Raw genomic sequence first — 24,763 nt, forward strand, 5'->3', positions numbered from 1 at the left:
AGTATCATAAAGTTTATCATTTCATATAAAGAAGTCAATTTTTCACAGAGCTTCTGTTGTGACTTCAGCACCATCCGGTGATCAAATATACTATAAACGGAGTTCGGAAATTACATTGAAATGATCAAATGAAGCAGTAACAGATGCAAACGCGACAGGTAGATATATATCGTCACGCTAATAATCGAATTGTCTAAGTCATTTTTGGCGATTTTGAGTTTTTTATAAAATAGGTATTTATGTAATGCTGCGCACTTATCTGTTAACTCAGATTTTATTTTAGGAATTCCGAAACCCATAAAAATGGAGAATTAGTATGTCATGCACATTTGTGCAATTGTTTCGTCATAATCAATTATCCTTGTTACCGCAGTACTATTGTGACGTCACAGAGGCAAAATAACCTAGGCGAAGTATTTTCGAGTTTTTGCATCTCGGATTCTAGCTTAGCTCGTATTAATTTGAATTTTTACTACAGTATAGGAAGACGTACACTTGTGATATTCACTGTCCGAGTCAAATTTACCTTGGTTGGCTTTTATATTGGGTGCATTGCTGTTTTATTCTTTATATTTAATCTTAGTCCTATTTCGGTGGGTGTGCAGAACGTGTTATATTGATGAAATATATATTTTTAAACATAAAAAATGATTTAAGTGAAACTGATTAGCTATTTTGGGGATTAGACATTGTACATACTGAGAATTACATTCGTTTTTGGAATGTTTAGTTTTCAGGACTGGTGCATACGAGGTGTGGCTAAAAAGAAACGAGACTGACGTCACAGATTGCGCAACACGATTAACCATTGGTAATCAACACTTTTACAGTGTGGTGTAATATGTGTTCTTTGTTCAACAGCTTTTTTGACACAATATCGCAATTATTTTTGCTCTTTAGGAGCCATAGGTGAATGTGATTAATTGCTTGTTGAAAAAATAATTGCCGTGCGAGATCTGATTGAGTTTTTTGGCGATAGAGGGTTCAATTGCAGAATGACGATTGAGCAATGAATTAACATTAAATTTTGTGTCAAACTTGGAAAAACGGCGACTGCGACTTTGAAGAAATTGTGTGATGTTTATGGAGATTCTTCCATGTCCAGAACAAGAGTTTTTGAATGGCACAAGCGATTTGTGGGATGCAGGGAGGATGTGGAGGGTGATTCGTAGTCAGGAAGGCCTTGCACTTCCACAACTGATACCAACATCGAAAAGGTATCAGTTGTGAGTTCAGTTGTGAAAGGCAGTTGATTCGCAGCGACCGTCGCTCAACAATTCGCGTCATTGCGAAGTTGGAAAAGACAAAAAAAAAACGGTTCGCACCAGTTTGGTTGACACTTTTGGCTTGTGAAAGGTGAGTGCCAAAATGGTGCCAAGGCTGTTGACTGAGGAGCAGAAAGCTCAACGATTAAATGTTGCCCAGTTGACATGCATTTTTCCAAGTTTGACACAAAATTTAATGTTAATTCATTGCTCAATCGTCATTCTGCAATTGAACCCCCTATCGCCAAAAAACTCAATCAGATCTCGCACGGCAATTTTTTTTTCAACAAGCAATTAATCACATTCACCTATGGCTCCTAAAGAGCAAAAATAATTGCGATATTGTGTCAAAAAAGCTGTTGAACAAAGAACACATATTACACCACACTGTAAAAGTGTTGATTACCAATGGTTAATCGTGTTGCGCAATCTGTGACGTCAGTCTCGTTTCTTTTTAGCCACACCTCGTATAGTGAAGTTGCAAATTGACTCTCAATTGCATAACAAAATCATTAGGAAGTTTCTTACGTTTTTCTCAAAACTGCTAAAAATGACTTACGCAATTCGTTTATTAGCGTGACAATGATTAAATTATATATTCTTTAATTACAAAATATTGTTTTCTTTGTTCAATTTTGTTGGTATTGATTTATAAATTGAAATGTGCACTAGAAATTTGTTATATAATGTCCAGTTCAAAAAGGTGAATTTCTTTACTCCATTATCAGTTACAACGAGTCGTTGATGCATAATCTAAATTGTATAGGATTGCAAGTTGGAAAATTTATTTTGTTTGTTAGGCAGGATAGAATAAATTGTGTAAAATATTCTGCTTTAAAAATCTTAGTTATTTTCTAACCTTTGATCGAAAAATTTTTGAAAAGCATAAATATATGTATATGTAATAATATGTTATAAATATGTTAAGGAAATACCCACTTTGTCCCAAAATTCACCTAAAGCCGCGTTACGTTATTCAGGACTTAATTAAATGGTCAGAAAAATTAGACACTTTTTTCATTGGAACTACATAAAATTCAAATCAAAACCTTGTTTATGAATTTACTGAAGTGACGAGAAACTTCAAACCGAGACGCTACGCCAAAGATCATTGTGAACTTCAAGGTAAAAAATAATGACAGATCCAATGTTTATTTAATATTCTTAAACGTTTTTTTAAACCTTTTCTATTAGGGAAAGGATCATGCGACTAGCTATTGTAAATTTGCCAATTTATCAACATCATCTGGTCAACAACATTTTTTGCATATAAACCAGAAATTCGTTACTGATGTTCAAAATATTTGCAATATTTAAATTTGTACCAAAGATTAATGATTTTTTTGGAAAAAAATTTTGTTCGAATTCAACATCGTCAGTTTTTTGATTGGTTTTCTTATCCCTGCGATCTTCCTGATAATTTGTATCGGGATTATATGCAAAATGAACAACAATATGAAAAATATGAAAAAAAGGGCAGAAGAAAAGAAATATAATTACGATACTATTCAGAAAAGAGGTACAGTACTAAGAATCCTCAATTTAAAATTGAAATGGTTATTATTGTCAACCAAGTCATTACTACAATCGTATGCAAAATCATATCACCGTGAGCTCCTTTTTTATTTTTACTTCCATTTGTAGTAATTTTAAGCTGAAGAAATGTCACAATCTTGTTTGTTAACTTTCATAATTATTGAATAGTTTTTACCAGAGATGTGATATATTTTAATGCTTTAGAACTCTAAAAATATATAAATAAGAAGAGCCACTAGGTCTCTATTCTATCCATCAAAGTTTTGTAATACAATTTGTTATATGGTTTAGAATTTTTAGCATCATTAAGCTATTTTAGAATGTTTGCTTATACGAATCCTAATCAATGGATGAAATTGGAATTCATTTCATATCTCAAGTTTTATTAAGCTGATTTTTTATCACTACCAATATTTTAAATTTGAACCATATTGTTTTTGAAGTTATTAATTCAATTTTTTTTTTGAATAATCATAGAATTCAACTGCATGCAACAACACAGCTCTTCAAACACAATAAACAAATGTGCTGCAAGTAACTGATGGGTACTTACAACCATTACCCACAACAATAGTTCAAACACAAGTGGAAGCAGCATACGAAACTTACAATGTCTAATGAACTTGCAGCTGTGCTGTAAATATTCGTATATTACGGAATAAAAGAAGGTTCGAAAAGTTTCGTTTTTATTAAACGTACCACAGACTTGCAATATATCACCTCCTTTGATACTGATGGATCAATCTGTCTGGTCAATCATGAATTACCAATTAAAAAATTATCACTCAACTTATTATGATCTCAGAAGGCTATTTCTAAATTTTAATAATTTTAACGTTATTTCTTGATAATTTGAAGCATTTTCTGAAGAGAGATTCAAATCGCTGGACAGTTGTGTATATGATTATCGATACTAAATTATTCTTGATGATTAAACTTTTATGCCTTCTCAATGACTCAAAATACATCATTTTATGATTTTTTCCAACAAAATTCTATCTTCTTTTTTATTCCTTTTCCACCTAAAGTCCAGATTAGGTTTGGGTAGTTTAGTTGTGAATTATATTATTATAATGGTTTGTTCAATAAGAAAATTAGAATTAAATTTTTGATCTTGTTGGCTTCAACCTCAGAGAGAAACTTTGGGGAAATTATTTAAAGAAAATAAGAAAAATAAATAATTGTGATTTTTGAACATTTCCCACTCTTTATTCAAATACTCGGTTAACATAGCTTACAATTTTGATTGGAAAACAAGCTATAAACAGCTTTCTCTTCATAATTCATTTTAATATTTTTTTTTATTCATTTCATTTTCCAAATTTCCTCATTTGCCATTTTGTCTTGATACTCTGGTCTGGATTGGTGATAACTTAATTGTGTTTGTGTAATTGCAGATATTTATCAAATTGTAAATTCAAAAATATTAACCAGAAATACATATACATATACGGTATATTATATATATACATGTTTATATAATATAAGTTTAAGTTTAAAATTAACATAGTTAGCTCTGATATCACTCAAATCAGATTCTATAGAATATATTATCGATTTTTATTCCATTCTGGAGACCATTGGTTTTGCTTTTTGACGAAATGAGGAGATTTAAAACAGTCCACATATTATATATACATATATACATTATTGTTTCGAGCATTTTTCGGAGCAAAAATGTGGACATAGTAAATTTCTACATATCATTGACTGATTCTCCAGAGCCTTTTTCAGAGCAACAGTGTGAACATACCCGTGCATATTAGTGACTGCTGTAACGCTCAATATAAAAAAAGATATTTTTATTTTTCCTTTGACTAAGAACAAAAATACCGTGAAAAGATGAAAAAAAAATTGAATTGTTTACAAATGCAGCGCGATTGAAGGTGATATAGCTAAAACTGATTTTCTGGTAAAACGCACCAGCCAACAAATACACTGCAGAATTAGAATACTGAAAGAAGCTCGAATTTTGGATCAGTAATTTTAAAATGAATGAAATCAATTTAATTTGCTATCAAAGCAGTGCGCTTTTATTTGGAATTTTATCAGATATGATAATAGATTATTTTGTGTCCCACTTGCGCCACATCTGTTCTTTTTGTTCCATACTTTTCCCACACGTTGCACATTTTATCGTATCTTTCTTACTTTTTGGAATTATACAAATCTAATTGTGTATGAATACTCCGAACATCTGTCAAAGTATTATTTTCATCGGCTTACTTTTGAAATTTGTTCCACAATATATATATATATACAAATCAGAAGAGTAGAACAGGTTAGAAAAATGTCAGCAAAGGGAGACAAGTGTTATACAAGTGCTAAACGTTTTTAACAGCTGGGATACCTGTGGGATATGTGTGGAAAAAAGGTCAAGGGTACTAGCGAGGGTCATGAAGTGCAACTAAATTGTTTAATGAGGTCTATAAACAAATAAATTCATGTTCTGAAGTTATGAAAATTATTCTTATATTATTTTTTCAATTTATAAAAACCCATTTAAAATACTAGTTAATTGGTTATTAACTCTAGCGCTTCTTTCAACACTGAAAGCTATGATTTACAAAATAGTATGCAAACTTATTTCATACGATTAATCAACGCCAATTACTTCCTGCAATAAAGCTTACATTGTTTATGGATTTTATGGATATATCCGTAAAAAATATAGGAAGCAATATGTCAAACTCGATCCATACATCAAATAACCATGTCAAAAAGAAAATGTTCTTTTTCATCTTTATAATAACAAGAACCAAAATACTTATAACATTGTTCATAGTTACGTGCAGCCGAAATATAAAGGCATGAGTATAATCTACTAATCAAAGAATAATTACATTTGTAATTGTCAACATAACGTTCAATTAGAAAGAAACTAATTGCGTTATTTTGCATACATTAATGACAGTAAAATATATTTTCGAAGAATACAAATACTTCAAATAATTTTATCCAATTTTTATATATTCGAAAATTACTCCAAAAAGTACTACATCCCACGATTTCATTCACGATTAAATTTGCATGCGGCATAATATGCAGATTTAGAGCAAAATGCGCCTCCTATTCCTACAAATGATACCTTACTTTTCTTTACTTGCGGTAACAATCGATTTTTATATTCAAAACCTAGCTACACAACGCAACATATACAGCATACTGCATTAGCTAATATTTTTATTCAGGTAGCAAAATTATATTATATTATTGAGTTAGTAAATATTGAAATGTGCTAAGTAAGATTTATACGCTATTTTACCCGTTCTGGGAAGAATTTATATTTATATTACAACACTATTAACATATAAATTTGTAGTGTATTGATTCTACTTTCAAACAACGTCATTGCATGTCTGAAAGACATTATCATCATTACAATATTTGTCAGCTATTGTGATGTCGATAGCTTAGACAGAGAATTGTATACTTTGAAATTAAATACAGAAAGTGAAATATTTTGCGGTAAGATTCTTAATATTGAACGCAATGTTTATGTATAAATTGAGTCTCTTTATATCAGGGATGGCATACCTGCTTTCGAACGCGATCGACTAGAATCTTCAATGTTGCTCGCGATCGATTGATCGGTAACAAGAGAGCTATGCTCAAATATATGGACACGTGGTTTCACAAAATTTTGATGACGTCATAGCAACAACAAAAAAGTAATAGCCTTTTGGAGAAAATTTTTATCTTTAACCACTGAAAATTTCAAAGCAATTGGTCCAGTATTCGAAGAGAAAAGCGATTTCTTCAAAACGTGTTGATGGAGACAAATAATAATAACAATAACAAAAAAATTTTGAAACGACTTTATGTCCACTACGTGTTCAATAAGATCATACCCGTAAACGAATGGAGAATTGAATGTGCAGATACCTACACACATACATACAAAAATTCTACCGCTGCCATAAAGCTCGACTCGGTGTGCTCATTCTTAATGAAATCGTTTGTTACGTAATGGTATGCTTTATGTAACTTTACCAAACTCAAATACTGTAAGTGTATATCATATTCTGCTTATATAGTTTACAATACTGTATTATTCATGCTTCAAAAAATAGGCGCTGCATGAAACTGGTTCAAATCAATATTTAGGGGTATGTTCTTAAATTCACCCAACATCAGACGCGATCGACTACTCGAGATGTGGCGATCACCCGCGAAAACCCGGTTTCTTTTGTAATCTTTTTTTTTACAAACATTGCACCATCATATGACATTACGCCGAACCAGTCCGGCATCCTTTCGATAACATTTGGTGCTTATTGCCCATTAACTGCCTTACCGACAGCGGTGTGAAATGAACTGGATTTGTTATTCTAATTTGAAGTTTTTGAGACAAATTTCAGTTCAAATTGCTTAGGTCAGTTGTATTTCGGTAAATCGATGCAATTTTCTGCCCATATATGCTAAATATCATCTACTTCGACTAATGTGAAACAATTTATATAAGCATAGATTGCCTGCGAGTTTAATATTTACACAAATGTCGATTTGGCGGTATGAAACCGCAAAGTTTTGGCCTTCTCTCAATTATCAGACATACTTCGTTAGGGCCCGTTCACACCAACGCAATTCGTTGCGTTAGTTTTCTTGCGTTGAACTTGTTCACACTGCAATGCGTCAACGCATTTTGAGTCAAAAGATCATACTTTCCGGGTGTAGTACTCCCGCTAGTTCAGCAACTCCATAGGCACTGAGTAACTGCAGTGGGTTGGTAAGACACACTGTTATTTTGATCGGAAATTTGAGACTTTTTGGCGAATGTATAATGTTGTTGTATAATACACTAGTACGAGTTATTATTTTTCAATACGCTACTAATTTAACGTTAAAATGATTATTACAGATTGAGAAAAAATTGATTTAGAGCAGTTTATAATTGAGGTTCGTGCACGGGGGTGTCTTTATGCTGTAAGAGCAGCATCTTACAGAGATGCAGTTGCAAAAGGAAAGGCGTGGGAAGAGGTAGCAGAGGCACTGGGAAGAAGCGGTAAGAATTTGAGTAGCCATGCAGAAATCGAGTCAAAGATTCGACCGGCTGTCGTGATTTGAGCGATATGGAAAATTACAACTTAGCTAGCTACATTCGAGATAGTCGACTTTTGTGAACTATTCACAGGAGATTCGAAAATTGAGTTATTCCTTTATTTTTAAATGAGTCAGTGATAAGAATTGTAAGCAGTTAATATACAGTACCGGTATATAAAAGGAAAATTATGTAAATGAACGATGCAAAACTATCCGCAGACTAAACTTACGTGTTTTGCAGTGACAGAGTGTAAGACCAGATGGAGGCAACGAAGGATAGATTTAGAAAAGAGAAGCGAAAGGAAATAAATAGTGGCTACGAGGAGTGGGGCAGCAGCGCGGGGATACAGGACGTGGAAGTTTATGGAGATGCTGAAGTTCTTGGATGAACAAGTTGACTTTAGAACATATGTATTATTTGTTTATGCAACAGATGCAACAATATTGCTAATCTCTAGCCTACGGAATGAAACTTCCTTTGTTTCAAAGAACGTCTTCAAATGTTGACGAAGACGTCACCCTCGTGGTGCTTGAAGATGCAGATAACATGCAAATAAATGGCGAAGCCGAAGACCTAGTTGGACACCAGTTGGATGGCATCAGCATCTGGTAAAGGTCCATTTACAAAACAACCGGACCTTGAAGAAACTATAATGAGTGTTGTCAACAAAGGTATTTAATTCTAAGGCCCTTAAACCTTTTTGTGTCACACAAAAGATTTTCAATGTAATAATCATGCCTTTATTTACATACAGAAAGTGTTGATGCTGAAAAGTTTGCAATAAGCCCGTTAGATACTCTGTGCAGGCTACCAGTACAACGGTTTCAACTGGCGAAAGTTAGAATCTACGAGCTATTGTATAATATTGAATTTGGGGAAATATAAAAATATTTGAAAACATTTGTTTGAACTAATTGTACTACTAGCGTATAAGACTTGTGACACCTCTCTATTTCATTAATCGTCCATACATAAATTCAAAGACCAGCAATGGTGCCCCTGCCAGGGCACAGCACCTTCCCCCGAAAAGTAGTTGCGAACCGAGCGAGCGTTCTGTGTTGCAAGGCCACGACTTCCGGGTATGTCATGCAGCAGTTGAGTGACCACTCTCACATCTTCAAAAAATTGTGGAGGCAGCATGTTGCTTTTATAACAGAGTCAATATTGCTGGGCTTCAAAGGTATTGGTCGGTGATAAACTCTCTACTGATTGGCTAATATTCCAAATGTGCTTTCCGCCATTCGTCTTGCGCGTGATAAGCGATAATTTCTTCTCTTGCGAAAGACCATTGTCAGGAAATGGTCTCATCAAATATTCTTTCAGTGGAAGCGCTTCATCACCAAGGAAAACAAAGGTAACGGTTGCCCCATTCGTTAATGGCAATGGCCTGAAAATAGATATGCCCCACCCAGTTAGACGGAAATGCAAAATTAGGGTATAGGTAGGAGGTTTTTCTGCATAAACAAGCTTTATTGTTATGGGTTATTAATAGGCTGTTAAAATGATCAGCCTGTTTTACATTATTAATAAAGCAGATCAAACTGGATATTAACTGGGTGTAAAGGAAAATTAAAGCCTGTTCCGTTATAGAAAAAAACATCAACAGTCATTAAGTCTAAGCGAAGTATTAGCTTAAATAACCCAACTTAGTGAGGGTAGACTCAAGGTTTCATTCTGCAGGCGATGCCCAAACCAGGAGTTTGCAAATATTCCCCCATCACTTGCTCTTCCGTAAGCGCCAATGTCCACTGTAAGGAATTTATAACTGAAAAATATGAATTTCATTGGGTTTTTGATGGCACTGTTTGGATTGAATGCCTATGTAGAATCCACACAATCATAATGGAAGATAATGTGTTTTCAATTTATTCATTCATATAAAGCAACCACGAGTGGTAAGTAACAAAATTCATTTTATAAATACTAACTAGAGTGATACAAAACTAGGTTTAATATTTACCAAGCATCAACAATAGCCGGGAGCACAATGTTATATGTTTTTTTGTAATTATAGTACAGGGCACCTGCATTGTTATCATAACAGATAAACCTATAACCATGCAAGTAGCAATTTCATTTTGGTTACAAACCACTGCAAATACGGCATGACACAGGCATAACGGTGCCGGCACTAATGCCAGGGCTGCAGAGTGCTGCCGTACCAGTGTACCGTGCGCGTACCGGTACAGACAGTACCGGTACTGCATCGGTACCGGTAAGCGGTAACTACCTCTAGTTTCTCATCTCTGCAAAACAGGATGCACCCACCACCTTCTTATTTTCCATCTTTTTTTTTTATCCTGCCGTTTTCTCAACCACAACAGTAAACCCAATCGGCGATTTTTGCTTAAAGTCATCGCCAAACCACAGAAAAAAGCACCTGAATAAAACTCAAATCTCGTCTAACGCAGCGCGTCAACGCAAAAGAATGTGTCCTCGAGAATTCGTTGCGTTGACGCAGTGCGTGAAAATGATGCGTTAACGCAGCAACGCACAATTAAGTTAAACAAACAAGATTTGAAGGTGCGTCAACGCAGTGGTGTGAACAGATGTGAATGGTCCCTTACTATTACTATTCGATTATGCTGTTCAATAATTGTGATAAATTATGATAGTGAGTCAGCAAGAAAAAACGACCTTTCTCTGCCTAAAATATTTAGCATTTCCTCGATGTATAAACAAAAATACAATAAAAAGATTAAAAAAAAATTGAATTGTTTTAAAATAACTCAAGCAGGCTAAGCCAAACGTTGCTCAAAAAACTTTTCGAAATGGTCTCAGAACTTACTTTTTTTCATACTATTTCATTTTATTATTTGTACATATTCACAGAAAATGAATGAACAAAGTGTCTGATCTAAGAGAGTTTAATTTTTATTCATTCACAAGCAATTTCAAATCAGAAATTCAGAATAGTTTTTTTTAAATCAGTACGATTTTAATATTGAGTCGCATATCTTCATTTTTTCATTTCTTGTCCGATTCAAAGCTGCAATATCCACAAGTTTTCTTACAATAAGCTAACATAATAGACGATTGTGATGAATCAGTACATAAACTCTTATAATAGTTGCAGTAGTCCAAATATTTAGGATCATCAATGCATGGTATGAAATCTAGAACTGGAAAAAAGAGTACAAAAGTTTAGAATAACTTGAGCATGATACATATATATAATTCAAAAGTATTTTGACTATCATACCAGTTCTACTACACCCGAAAAATTCTTTACGTTATAAAAAATAATTTGATATGTAGTCCAATTCAGAAGTATCAATTGTATTAAATAACCATTTTAACAACGTAGTGATGTGCTCGGGAAATTTATTCTGACCTGATTTTAAAGAATCTATTAGTAATTATCACTTGGAAGTAGAGCGATATCAGTATCGCCCTTAAGTTCCTATTTTTACACCCCTGTTTGCAAATTTCAATTTTTGGCTAATTTTGTCTTGAACTAATAGATAGTCTTCAATTCAAACTATATTTGGATACTATTAATTCAGTAGTATTCAAGTGTAGGTTAAATATTGTAAGTACTGCAACTTATTGTACTGCAAATATTCGAGTACCGCAACTTTTTGTTCTTACCCGTACAGCATGTATTCGGACATGTCTGAGAAACCTCGTTGTCACTACATCTATTTCTATCGATAGACAAACATTTCTTGTCCTCCATCCATTCTTGGAGACACATATTAGCTGATATTAAAAGGATAATCAAGAGTTAATTCTTGAAAAGATAAACTATTTTTGTTCATTACATTCAAATTGTTTTTAGCGAACTCTGAACAATTTTTGCTTCAATAACCTATTTTATTTTTCTACATTCGAAAAATAATCTTACACAATGAATATTTTGTAGTCAGTAGAGTAATTCATTAAACGTCTCAAAAAAATAATTCTGTCACGTTGGAGTTTTTTCATCTTTATTCTCTCAATTACAATTTTAAATATTTTGATAGTGATTTTGGCATTTATTTTTATATATTTTCTCTTCCACAAATGTCTATTATGAATCAAGGTGTGACAAGGACTTTGGAAGATGGAATTTTAATATAGAATTGTGGGTGTATATGAACTAAATTAATTTCGTTGAGTTCATAACTACAGCTAAAAGCATGCACCAAGGGTTATATTTATACCCAAGTAAAATTCACTCCCAGGGCAAATTAATTTGGGAAATTTACCCCCATGTAGTAAATTCGTCCCCTTTTGAAAACCCTGGGTAAATGTGACGAACGACTTTTTCACATAGTAAGTTTACGGTAATGATAATTGATAATTAAACTATTTTCAACAATGACCATTGCAAACTGCTTGTCGGTAGAAGATATTTGTGAGAAAATGTGTTACAGGGAAAATGTGTGACAGTGTCGTACAACAACAAATCAATGTTTTGACTCACATTCGCAATCTTTTATTAAACAATCTCGAGTTTTTTCTGTCGGTCCAGTGCATCCATCGTCACCCATCTGTCCATGGTTACATGTTCGTATCGCTTTTTGTTCGCCTTTCCCACATAATTGACTGCATTCACCCCATGGAGACCATTCAGTGAAAGTAGGACAATTTTGTTTATTGCATTCCTTTAAAGGAGACAATGTTAGTGAGAAAAGATAAAATTGCGGCACTCCAAAAATCTGTGTACCGATAAAGAGATAACTATTTTTGTTCGCCAACTTCACCTCAATTTGTGTTAACGAACTGAAACCTATTGGCGGGTGTATATTCAATTTGGTAACTCAGACAGTTCACAAACTCGTTATAAATCTAAAATAAGGTAAATTGAAATAAAATTATGGCCTAACCCTAACCTGGTACACATACTACTGGAGTAACAAAATGACTTCAAAGCTCATACTAAATTGTTCTATACCGTTACTGAGAGTTCGAGCCTAGAATTTCAAAATTCCAATACAATGTAATACAAATTGAAAACGTTTTTCACTCATATGAATAAAAGTATTGCTGCTTACTCCCAACTCATTCTCTTGATCAGGCGGACAACCTGCATCTCCAATTTCTCCATTTGTACATTCCCTGCTTCTTACCCGCCTTCCCCTTCCACATGTGAGGGAGCATTCAGACCATTCATTGTATTCACCCCAACCTGGAATATTATATAAGCAAGTGATAAATAATAAATAGATTACCAAAACAAATAATAACATAACGTTACACTATTTCTAGGCGATCTGTGGCGAGATTTGGCAGACTCAAATTGCACTTGGATTTTTCAATTCAACAAAATAAGGACAGATTACTCTCCAGTATCCTTGAAAAATTTATGAAAATATCATTCTGAATTTATTTACATATGCGGCGTGTGAAATTGTTTAAATGCGTTTCAATCAAATCTATAAGCATTATTTTGAACTAACAATACAAATTACACAAAAACTGCATAAGAAATCGCGGTAGTTAGATAAGATAATTTAAAAATATATATCTGTGCCGAATATCTGTGAGCAATAATTAGGCTATATAGCAATAGTAAGTACTATGATAACTAAATCAATGATAAATGGTTCAACGTTCAAAGACTTTACAAATTGAAAATATTAAATACTTGCGCATTCTGTCTCAAGACATTCCATAGTTCTCTCTGTTTCTCCAATACATCCTTCGTCCCCGATTTTTCCATGATTACAAGTTCTAATTGCTTTTGACACTCCTGCGCCGCACGTTTGGCTACATTCTCCCCAAGGTGACCATTCAGCGAAAACTGGACACTTTTTAATATTGCAGTCCTGGCGGGCAGTTAATCAATTTAGTTTATTCAAATATTATTGTAATGTTCCTTAGTTATTTTATAGATATATTAATATTTAAAAATTTATAAAAAACATTAGAGCTTTTTATATCCAACTAGATTGAGTCTAAAGAACAGACATGGCCAAACTACGACCCGCGGGCGAAATCCGGCCCGTTGGGTAGTTCAATCTGGCCTGCCTGATGCTGCCACAATCAAATTAAATTTTGATGTTTCAACAACAAAATAGCTCAAGGAATTTGTTGAGATTGGGATTAAATTTAGTTTGGGCACGAGACTCAATGTTTTACCCTTTTGCTTTTGTAACACTGTAAATATTGTTCATAAAATTTTACTTTCACGTCACACTTACATGGCCCGCGAGTCTAACCGTGCCCACCCCTGCTAATGTGCATATACCCAAGACAATTTGCATTCATGAGTTAAAAATATTACACATTTTTGTAAGCTAATGTTTACCTTCGCAAATATTTTTTCCTAATAAATTGTAGATGTACATAATCATACAAGACTTACTTGATATTTAAATGCTAAAGGATGTGGACAATCTCTATCTCCAAGTTTTCCATTTATACATTCCCTTTTTCTGACACGGCTTCCAGCTCCACATGTTTTAGAGCATTCAGACCATTCATTAAACTCAGTCCAACCTGACATTTTATTGGAACAAACGATTAATAATAGGAAGAATAATAGGAAAACGACAAGTTTACAAAATAAAAGGAAATACCAGTATTACTGGAAAATTTATAATAACATTATTTCCTAAAAGACATCCACATCTGTGACTTATAAAATTTTGAAATTGATTTGAAAGCAATTAAATCCATAAGATTTACTTTGGCCTAACAATCACAATAACAACATTATAACCACATGGGACACAGCACCGGGATTAGCAATAATGCATAGAATATTATATCTATGTCCAATATCTTAGGGTCAAAATATATGTACGATGCGTTACCAAAGAGAATAACTAAAACACCACGTTATACTAAAATTCAGCTCTTGAAGTACGAGTACCAATATGGAGGTAACTGATTTTGTTCGTTTATTTTACATCAATTTGTTTATTTAGAAGGAAATCTCTGGGCAGCGGAGTATTCACTTGGCTATCACTGACAGTCCCCGAGCTCGTAATAGAACAACAACAATAAAAATTGGAATAAGATTATAACTAAACCCTAAGCTGGTACGCATACTTCTGGAGTACCAATAATTGAACAAATTTAAACTTCGGATGACTTCAAATATATTGAATTCTATTTATACCACCACACTCCGCCTGTAGACATTCCTGCGTTTTTTGCCTTTCTCCTATGCATCCGTTTTCGCCGATTTTTCCATGCTTACATGTTCGTGTTGATATTTGCTCTCCTTCCCCGCATGTTCGGCTACATTTTCCCCAGAGTGACCATTCAGTAAATGTAGGACATTTTGGTTCAAAGCAACTCTGTAATACGGATGACAATTTCAGAAAATTATTTAAATAAATATCAGCTTTATTTTATTCAATCGGTTATAGTATGGTTGTGAACTGATGAATGATAAATTTGCAGTCATGGATAGAAAAATAAATGTATTCACGATAACTTGAGCAAAATTGCTGGATGTTGAAGCTGAGTTATTACTTATCGACCTTAAGATCGATAAGTATCAATGTATTTGTCTGTTTGTTTGTTTGTTTGTTTGTCTGTCTGTTTGATACACACGATATCTCACGAAAGCGAGGTTGAATCTGCTCCAAATTTTACATGTGCATTTATCATAGCTCGGTTCAGAAGTTCGATAAATTATGTCGTATAATTAGCGAGTTAATAATTAATTAGTGATGGGACACACGGTGTCACTATGGAGTAAGAGCTCTTTTGGTGGATTCCCTAACCTTCGATCCTTAAGTCTTAGGTCTCCGACCGATATTCTCGTTTATTAAATCATTGGATATTGTCTTATGTTATTAATACCTACTTCAAGTTCAACAGCTTGTCGGGGTGGACAGCCGTCCTGACCAATCTTTCCATTTATACATTTCCTAGCTCTAATACGCGATCCATGTCCGCATGTTTGCGAGCATTTAGTCCATTCGTTGAATTCACCCCAACCTGCAATTTTATATAAACAAATGATAAATAGAAAATAATAAAAGAGGTTGCGCCCCCGCTTGCTGGTGAAATTGATTGGCAGGTGTTTAAGTACAACAACAACAACAACAACAACATGAACAACAGCAACGATTTAGAAAGTTCATCAAAATTTCGTTGCTATTTTTAGCGTGTGGTTCATTGCACTTTAACCTGAGATGTACCTACCGTTAGCACTTTAGCATGAGGTCTACCGTTGTATTATTATTCCGCGTTAGACCTCAGGTTAGGCTACATGTGGCGTACAGTAGCACCAAAATGCCATATCTGTAGCTCTTATCACCAAAGCAACAAAACTGTGCGTAACGTGCAATACTCGCAATGATAGTCTTCACAGCATAGAGCCTATAATAACAGCATGGTATATCGATATGAACAAATGGAATTTTTAAACGTTTAAAGTTATTTAACTTAACTATATATATACTTAATCAAATAAATACCTGCGCACTCCGCCTCAACACATTCTTGCGTTCTTTCTGTTTCTCCAATACATCCATTGTCACCGACTTCTCCATGCTTACATGTTCTTGCTGATTTTTGTTCTCCTTTCCCACATGTTTGGCTACACTCTCCCCAGGGTGACCAATCGGTGAAAAAAGCACAACTACGATTTACATTGCATTTCTGGGTAATGATCAGAGTGGTTGGTTAAAAAGTGGATAAATACTTTGAGTGGGCCAATTACAGATAATATACTTGGGTGTTGGGGCGGAAGCTCAAAATTTAGGAGGAAAATTTATGAATAAAAACAGTTTATCTACAACAGCTAGTTCATCAGCATTGCTTTCTTGTCAAATAATGGATTACGAAGTTGCATTACTTATGGATGCATTCACTCAATATTCTGACAATATAATGTAATTGATTTATTATCTCAATGCATGTCCATCGCGGGCTGTAATTTGCCCATCCCCTATTCAGTTCTTAGAATGTCGTGCAATTCCGCGATCCCGTGTTGTTTTGTTTAATTAGTTAGACAACCGCAGGGGAATGGTTTACTTATAAGCCCACTGCACCGGACAGAGAGCGTTGTATTTGTCATTTCAAAAGTTATAACATTAATTTATGTAAAGCTTGGTATGTTATTGTAGTATATTTATTTTCTTAAATGAGAGATTCTGTAGTGAGTTCGATGCAAATAAGAACCCGTTCTTAGAATTCTAAATCCACCACTCCGCATAATCCGTTATCAACAGAAAAAAAGGCTGTACAACCAACAAAATTACAACGTTGTCCTAAGTTTAGCATCACAAATTGACGAAGTTTGGGCGGAACCTGCATTTACTCTCAACTACTATAAATGTTACAGATTCGCACATATAATTATTAGTTGAAATTTTCTGATTCAGTCTCTATATAGAAAAGGCTTTCGATATCGGTCGTTCATTTTGTTCATCACTAATTGTTAGGAACAGCTTTAGCATATATATACATACCCCTAGTTCAACAGATTGATCTGTTGGACACTCCTCCTGTCCTATCCTTCCATTGATACATTTCCTTTCTCTGAACCTTACTCCACCCCCACATGATACTGAGCATTCGGACCATTCGCTAAATTTACCTAAAACTGAAAGATGAACAAAAAGTAGTTATAGATTAATTTTCAGTATTAATCAACTAATTATACTATTAACTAGGTTGTAATTTTTACTGTGAACAGTTAGCATCAATAGTCTATCTCTAAATCATGAGTGCGCAACCTGCGGCTCACGGGCCAAATGCGGCGCAGAAGGAATAATTGTGCAGCCCGCTAAGAAGTGCCAAATTTAAATGATGGGCGGCCTGCGAGTTTAATCTGGTATGTGGGAGTAATTTAAATTCTCTTGTCTTTTAAAGCCTATAACTGAGTTCACTTTATTATATATGCATATATCGTTACAATGCCCCAACAGCCAGCTTGTGGGAAGCGAACAACGGATGTTATAAGAATAATTATCAAAATTTTCGTGTCTGCAACTACTAGAAAGCATACGTTAAATAAATGTGCGGACCGCGGTTTTACCCAGTTATTTGTGTTTGGACCTTCTGTACTAAAGGTTGCACACCCCTGCTCTAAATCGGCGGATTTCAAAACTTTTTGGTGGAATGAAGCCCAATGAGGAGACGGCGATTAAAAGAGTCCAAGTCCAAATGTGCGTACGGTTTAAAGTAAAGTAACTTACAAGGTTTTACACAAGAACCGGTTTTGTTCAGCGAAGTAGATATTGACTCGGAAATCCAATCTTCAAAATATTGAATATCAGCGAAAGCAGCATAGTATTGATTTTCAAAGCATCCGCTTTTGTATATATGAATTCCAGCCAAATACCACTGACATGTGTCACAACGCTGACAAACCAGGGGTCCACCTGTATTGACTATACAACAAAAGGTGTCATAGGAAATGTTTTACAGTTTAAAGTGAATACTTGATTATGTTTGGGATAGTAAATGAAAATATAATATTTGACAGAATTATTGAGAAAAAGCATTCACAAGTATCAAAATCATTCTCAAATATATAAACACGAAACATTCTTGCCGGAATAGGTAAGATCTTAGTTGAGCACACAGGTTGCTAAAATATTGTTAGACAAGTATGACGGAATAAATTAACTGTACAATAGCTAAATTTGAGGTGGAATATCATGACCAATCGATTCCGAAAATGAAATATGAAATTAATTGCCCTAAAGCCGCTCCAACCATCTTCAATCACTGAAAATTCAAATCGATTTTTGGATAAAAGAAATATTCCGACAACAACATTTACCTTAACAGCAAAATCCTGTTGTATATTGATAAAATTCCAAGTTTTGCAGGGTTGTATTGTATAATTGCTGAGTAGCAAAGATTTTATTCTCATGATACAGAAATGTTTGTAATTATCTAGATCTCCAACGGCCAATCTTACCTTTGCAGGCATCGGAGATGTTCTGATTTGTAGATCCACATAACATATTTGTTTGATTGAATGCAAAATCATCTCCAAATGCAGTAATACAGTTTTGTTGATTCATTATCGTCAGGTCAACCTCTTTCAAAATTGACGATTCCGAACCTAAAATTGGACAGCAGGTGTTGAAATAGGTAAAACCGTATTGGAATTCACCACGTGACTTTTTCAGTTCATTTCCAAATTCCGTCTTTGCACGCCAACTCTCAGTTGTAATAGAATTACTTCTAGGATATTTTACTCCCCTCCCCCTCCCCACAAGTGAAACTCACAAGTGAATACGAGCATATGAAGTATTCTATATACTGGTATCGTTGAAACAGCCATCGTAAGCAGGTTATGGCTATCGAGTGACACTTTCAAAATGCAATATTTAGCACACTAATCCGTAATTAAAATTCTCAAAAAAGTAGTTTCTCATAAGAGAATGATTGATATTATTTTTATATTTATGTATACATGTGGAATCCGATACATCCTCGACCGTTTATATTAGTTCAGGTAAGAAAAGGAGATAGAAAACCAATACTTCGTTTTAGAAGCAAAAACGCAGAAGGCTTGTCAAAAAGTGGCAAACTCTGCTGCTTACGATTCGATAGTGACTTTTAATAATGGTCATTTTGTGGCTCTTTTAAAATTTTGTTTTTTCATCATTAGTAAGTCTGTATAAAGTTTTAAACTCTACTCACCCACTCCCCATCCCGTGAAAAAACACTTCATTCCGGTTTCTGGTTTTTCTCCATTTGGAAGACAGATTGGGAAAACAGGCACTCTATGTTTTTCAATCTCAACTGAGTTTATATGTGTCAGGGCAAGCATATTTGTAATACTCTTTGAATATGTTCCATCAGATAGTATGTGCTAAACAATAAAGTATTATATTATAGTCAGACAAATGTACATTAAAAAGTAGATAAGCTTATTACTCATATGAAAATTGATGCTACTTTTGCAAGTTTATACATATCAAATATGGATTCTATGTTTAGTTGCCAGGCTTTGTACATGGTAAAAGTGGGAACACATTTCATTAAAATCTATATTTCACCAGTTTTTTCTTTTCAGTCCGAGTGAATTATGAAGCTTATACGATACTCCTAGAGTATGGGAACCAGGATGGCGGACAAAAGAACGCAATATGTGTACCAGGTTAAGGTCGGGCCATAATTTCAAGTACAAATATTACGGGAGTCACTTAGCCCGAACTCGTAATAGAACTAAAATAAGGAAAATTGGAATGAAATTATTGCCTAACCCTAACCTGGTACACATTCTACGTTCCGGTGTCCGCCATATTGGTTCACATACTTCGGAAATACCGCTTATATTTGTCTAACTATAATTGGATGAATAATACATTGAAATAGATGGTACATTGAGATTTTGCGTTTTCTCAACTTATAACATTCCATATTGCTTGTTACCACAAAAACTGCAAAATACTTTCACAAAAAAGGCACCACGCTAAAGAACATTACTTCATTAAATAAAGGCTTCTATTCCACGTATTCTAGTAATAAATAGCTCACCCTTTTTCCTGGTCTTATTTGCGCGGTACCTGGATTTATATTATCGAAATGGCGAGGTCCAGCAAATACAGTGACCCCGCTTTCATTAGTATAGCCTCTAAAATAGAAAAGATATTTTACCAATTTACAAATCAATATTACAGAAAGTAAATTCTGATTTTTATATCATGCAAGTGATGGAAAATAAAATATTGAACCATGCAATATGTTTCAAGTTATTTTCCAAATAATATCACCCTCGTATTATATTTTATCAATGCATCAAAAACTATGCCAATTGTTATAAATTTGTTTCGTCAGATTGATCAAATTTTCTTTTATTAGTTTCATGGCAAGAAAAAATCAAAACTTTTTCAATTGTTAGCCCAGCGTAAAAAATCAGGTATTTAAGTGACAGATGACAGTTAAAATTTTTTATATTTTTGATATAACTTTCTCATAATTTCTATCGCGCTTTATAGAAACAGATTGAATATGCTAAAACCTTTCTCAAGTAGTTATTTATTTTCTTACTTGTAACATTCTCCAGCTGTTATGATCCAATTTTTAGTTAACAGTGCACCTGCGCAAAACGTATTAGGATCCACCAAAAATATAACCTGCAAAGCATTACACATATAATATTTCTGTGTATCCTGATCAGGGTTAATTAGAATTTGGGGTCTGATTTCAAGTTTCCATATTTATTGCGAACTGAAGAGCGGCAGTCACAGTTAAATTTTGGATAAATCGATCGTGGTATGCACATCTGAGGCTTGGTTTCGCATATGGCTAAAATCAATAGAGTAAAATAAAGTAGTATTCAATTAAAAGCCCTAGAGACAAAATTATTCTCCTAGACGAATGCGACATCATATACCAAAATCACTGTAGTACGTAAAACTAGTTGAAACAACATAGCTCAACAAATTCGATTTATTTGTTTTAACTTTGCGACAAGTAAAAACGAAAGCAAACCTGCCACGGCCAAGGTCTGTTCACTGGTATACCTCGCGACTGAGACCAGGAATCACGCCCGCAATGTTGTTCACCTGAAATGATAACATTTGATATTAAATTTGATAAGTAAAACTCTGTGGTTCTTGAATTTCATTTGCAGGGTATGGGCTCTCCATATTCCGAAAAAGGAAAAGTTAAACCTTTCCAACCTCGTATGAAAAAATATGATACTACTTGCTCGGTCGCAAACTCAATTGAGCAGAATTATCTCTATATACGTTTATTAAAATATCTAACGGAAATCTAACGATATAATTCATACTTCCACTTGAACTGACTTTATCTTTGGTAATGGTGGGCCCAGTCTAACTCGAACCCTAAAATTAATATACTCGATTGAAGGGAATCAAATCATTATAATTCAGTCAATGGAAGAAAGTAATCATATAAATAGCTGAGTTTTAAAATATTATTGTCTATAATAGTGTTTTTCAGCCTTTTTGAATGCATACCTCCCTCGTCCTACTTATAAGCTCTCCATTTCTCCCTCACTACGCATAAACACTTTATTTGCATTTGTTATTCAATCTCTAACGAAATGTCCGCTTGCAATGCGTGCAACATGTACTTTTATTAGTTGGCCTAGGGTTAACTCGCCATGGCTATTTTCTCTATATTTGTTGATCGACATCGAAAGTTCGAGGGAGAGAATGGAATGGCTAACAATGCTACACGCATATATGGCCATTACATTACGCTAATACTAAATCAGTTTCCCAGAAGCGATGAAATGTACTACCGACTTACCAGAAATTGCGTTGCAGCAACCCAAATCTTTATATCTACGTAATTCATTCTTTTTGCATTCAACTTTTGGAATATTCTCTGTTAGATAAAAAGATACATTATATATTTAGTATAAAAATGTGAATTATTAATATAATTGTGTGGTTGATCGTTAATAGGTGAATAGTTAATTGCAGTTAAATTTTATACAATATATTCGAAGCGTGCAATATATGAAGGTACCAATAAACATTCATCTTTTATCACCATGAAAGGGGACATAATGCCAATATTTTCACTAATTTATCACTGTATATTTTAGACAGAAATTATAACGAAACATACAGTTTGATATTGTAAAGTCGACAAAAATTAGATTTTGTTCAACGTGCAACTAAAGATTACATATACATGTAATCACGTGCATATTTTCATACTTCTTACATGCAAAACTCATACTAGTCCATGAAATTTGTTGTTACATTTTCAAACATGTGAAAAACTAATATGATTATGAAAGTACCTTTAGTACATTTGTTGCAGTACTTCTGACAATTTTCACGGACAAATTTTTCCAAATTTTTGTCATCGCAAAAATCCTTATCAATCATTGCATATGATTCACAAACTTTTGGTTTGTCCGAACATTGCTCTAAAATAAAGTTATAAAGTCAACAATTTAAAATGACTGAAAATTTGAGATTTGTTGAGTGATAAACTTTTTGTCTCATCTATATTTGCATGGCGAAAAACGTGACCACGGTTTAAAGTAGATAAGATAGATAATTCAATTTGAACTCCATAGTACAAAAATTACGAAAAACAAGACACAAAAGAAATTCGATGCTACTTTAGCGTGAAGTCTACCGCCATATGTAGCCTGCCCAGGTGCAACAAATAAAGTGTTTGACATAAAAATAAATGTATGGAAATGTGTGATGTTCATGAGGGATGACTAATACAGCGGTAGTCCTCACTCTAAAGTGCTAACGCGAGGTAGATTTCATGCTAAAGTGCGGCAGACCTCACGCTAAAGTAAAACGAGATTTGGTAAAACCTCGAATGATCATTTGAATATTTGATTAAATTATGCAGTGGTACAAATATATTAGTATGCACCAGACAAACGCTCAGGACGGAAATTCGAGACTGTTGCGAAAACTTTGAACGAGGCTTATAACATGTAACATGAATGTGCCCCATTGAAAATTTTATCACGTGATATACAAGAGTGGATTCTGTGAAATAATCCCTAATTTGGCGGTATGCATTCATTAATACAATTTAAATACTTCTCGTCAGGCGTACGCTGACTGGAAAATTTTTAAAGATAGATCCATAGTCATATAATTTTAAGTGATCGTTTTTAAAAAGCCTTATTTGAAGTGAATAAACTAATGTTCGTAGAGCAGATGCCCACGAAGGGAACCGAGAAGTCAATATTCAAATTTGAGGTACCATATTTGGTGATATTTTATCACGAAAATTAGAGAAAAAAGAAAAATGGGTAAAATGTTCCCACCTGAGCCTTCTTCCGATGCAATGATAATTTTCAAACATAGAAGGAAAACGAAAATTGACCATTCCCTGTAAGATCATTTGCATATAAGTGGTAACATTGGAATACATATTTTGAACAGTACTGGGATTGTGGAGGGGGTCAATGGTCAACCTCGTTTTTATCCCCATTAAATTGATAGTATATGCTAAAACTAAAACGTTCCATGTGCTACAAAACAGTATCTAATTATTTAACAGAAATTATTTAATCTCCGGGGGCATTCATCAGCGTGAAAGTATAAAAACGGTCGCGGAAAATCAAAAACAAATTATGATTACGTCCAAAACGTTGTAGTTGATAGAAGTAAAGTTCTGAATTCGTTATAGTGAGATGTGGTTACTCTATGCAATCCCGACAAAAACAGACCTAACAAAGGAGTAACGAAATTATACACTCCGATAAAAATTCTAATAATGTTAAGTTTCAATTTTAGTTCAAATATTAACACGATAAATTTGGTCATTCTGAGAAAAAATAAATAAAATTAATTCTCTGTTGTTGCATATCAATCAGTTATAGAGGTATATTTTCTTTTTTCGATTCATTCCTAAATTGCGGAAGAATATTGGTATTAATTAGCATTATCAGGTACCAGCTCTTACCTGTCAAACATATTACTAATCGATTTGTTCCTTTACGTGAAAGCGTACTCAAAATCAATCTTTTTGACGTAATTCAACTGTTCTCAAATATCGTGAAAATTATATGCCAATCAGACGTAATGAACGAATCACGGGAATTCGAATGCAACTTCAATTCCGGGAAACGGTCTTATATATTACATTTTAAATTAAGATTTATTTACATAAAGTATTTTCTTCGACTTATTTACAGATTCTTGCTTCGGGCTGACAAATATTATTTTTGTACAGTTTCGTCTGTCTTAAGCTATGCTTGCTCAGCTAAATAAAGTTCAACTCATTTATGCTAATATTAAATCATGTGTTTTTCGTTTATTTGTGACGCAAGAATTAATAACAAAACAAATTGAACGTGCTAACTGACTCATTACTACATCCGAGCGAAAAGATTTATAATTGTGTCTCTTTGTTAATCCTCAAATTTGTTTCGTATTCTAACAATTTTCATAATTTTACTCGCTTTTCAACGTAATTGGATTTTTATTAAATGTATTCATTGGCATTTTCGATTACCCTATTTTAAAATATTTTTAGTGATATATTTGTCAGTATTAGGTTTAAAATATTATGATAAAGCATACCAAATAAAAAGGTAAGGTCT

At 33.8% G+C, this 24,763-nt stretch overlaps 1 protein-coding gene across 1 annotated transcript; it reads right to left on the bottom strand.

Moving 5' to 3' along the window:
- Positions 1 to 10,639: 10,639 nt before the first annotated feature.
- On the bottom strand, positions 10,640 to 24,465 carry LOC120334891 (SCO-spondin-like). The gene is made up of 20 exons (XM_039402407.2): positions 24,124 to 24,465; positions 23,483 to 23,547; positions 22,484 to 22,612; positions 21,982 to 22,059; positions 21,193 to 21,266; positions 20,749 to 20,834; positions 20,236 to 20,332; positions 19,396 to 19,567; positions 18,665 to 18,811; positions 17,934 to 18,128; positions 17,205 to 17,338; positions 16,209 to 16,392; positions 15,593 to 15,726; positions 14,897 to 15,077; positions 14,138 to 14,271; positions 13,418 to 13,598; positions 12,825 to 12,958; positions 12,254 to 12,434; positions 11,437 to 11,547; positions 10,640 to 10,967 (listed from the first exon to the last, which is right to left on the bottom strand). Exons 1-20 carry the CDS (start codon positions 24,132 to 24,134, stop codon positions 10,813 to 10,815), a joined length of 2,583 nt encoding a protein of 860 aa, XP_039258341.2. The 5' UTR covers positions 24,135 to 24,465; the 3' UTR covers positions 10,640 to 10,812.
- Positions 24,466 to 24,763: the final 298 nt, after the last annotated feature.

Source organism: Styela clava, chromosome 1, assembly GCF_964204865.1.
Source record: "Styela clava chromosome 1, kaStyClav1.hap1.2, whole genome shotgun sequence".
NCBI lineage: Eukaryota > Metazoa > Chordata > Ascidiacea > Stolidobranchia > Styelidae > Styela > Styela clava.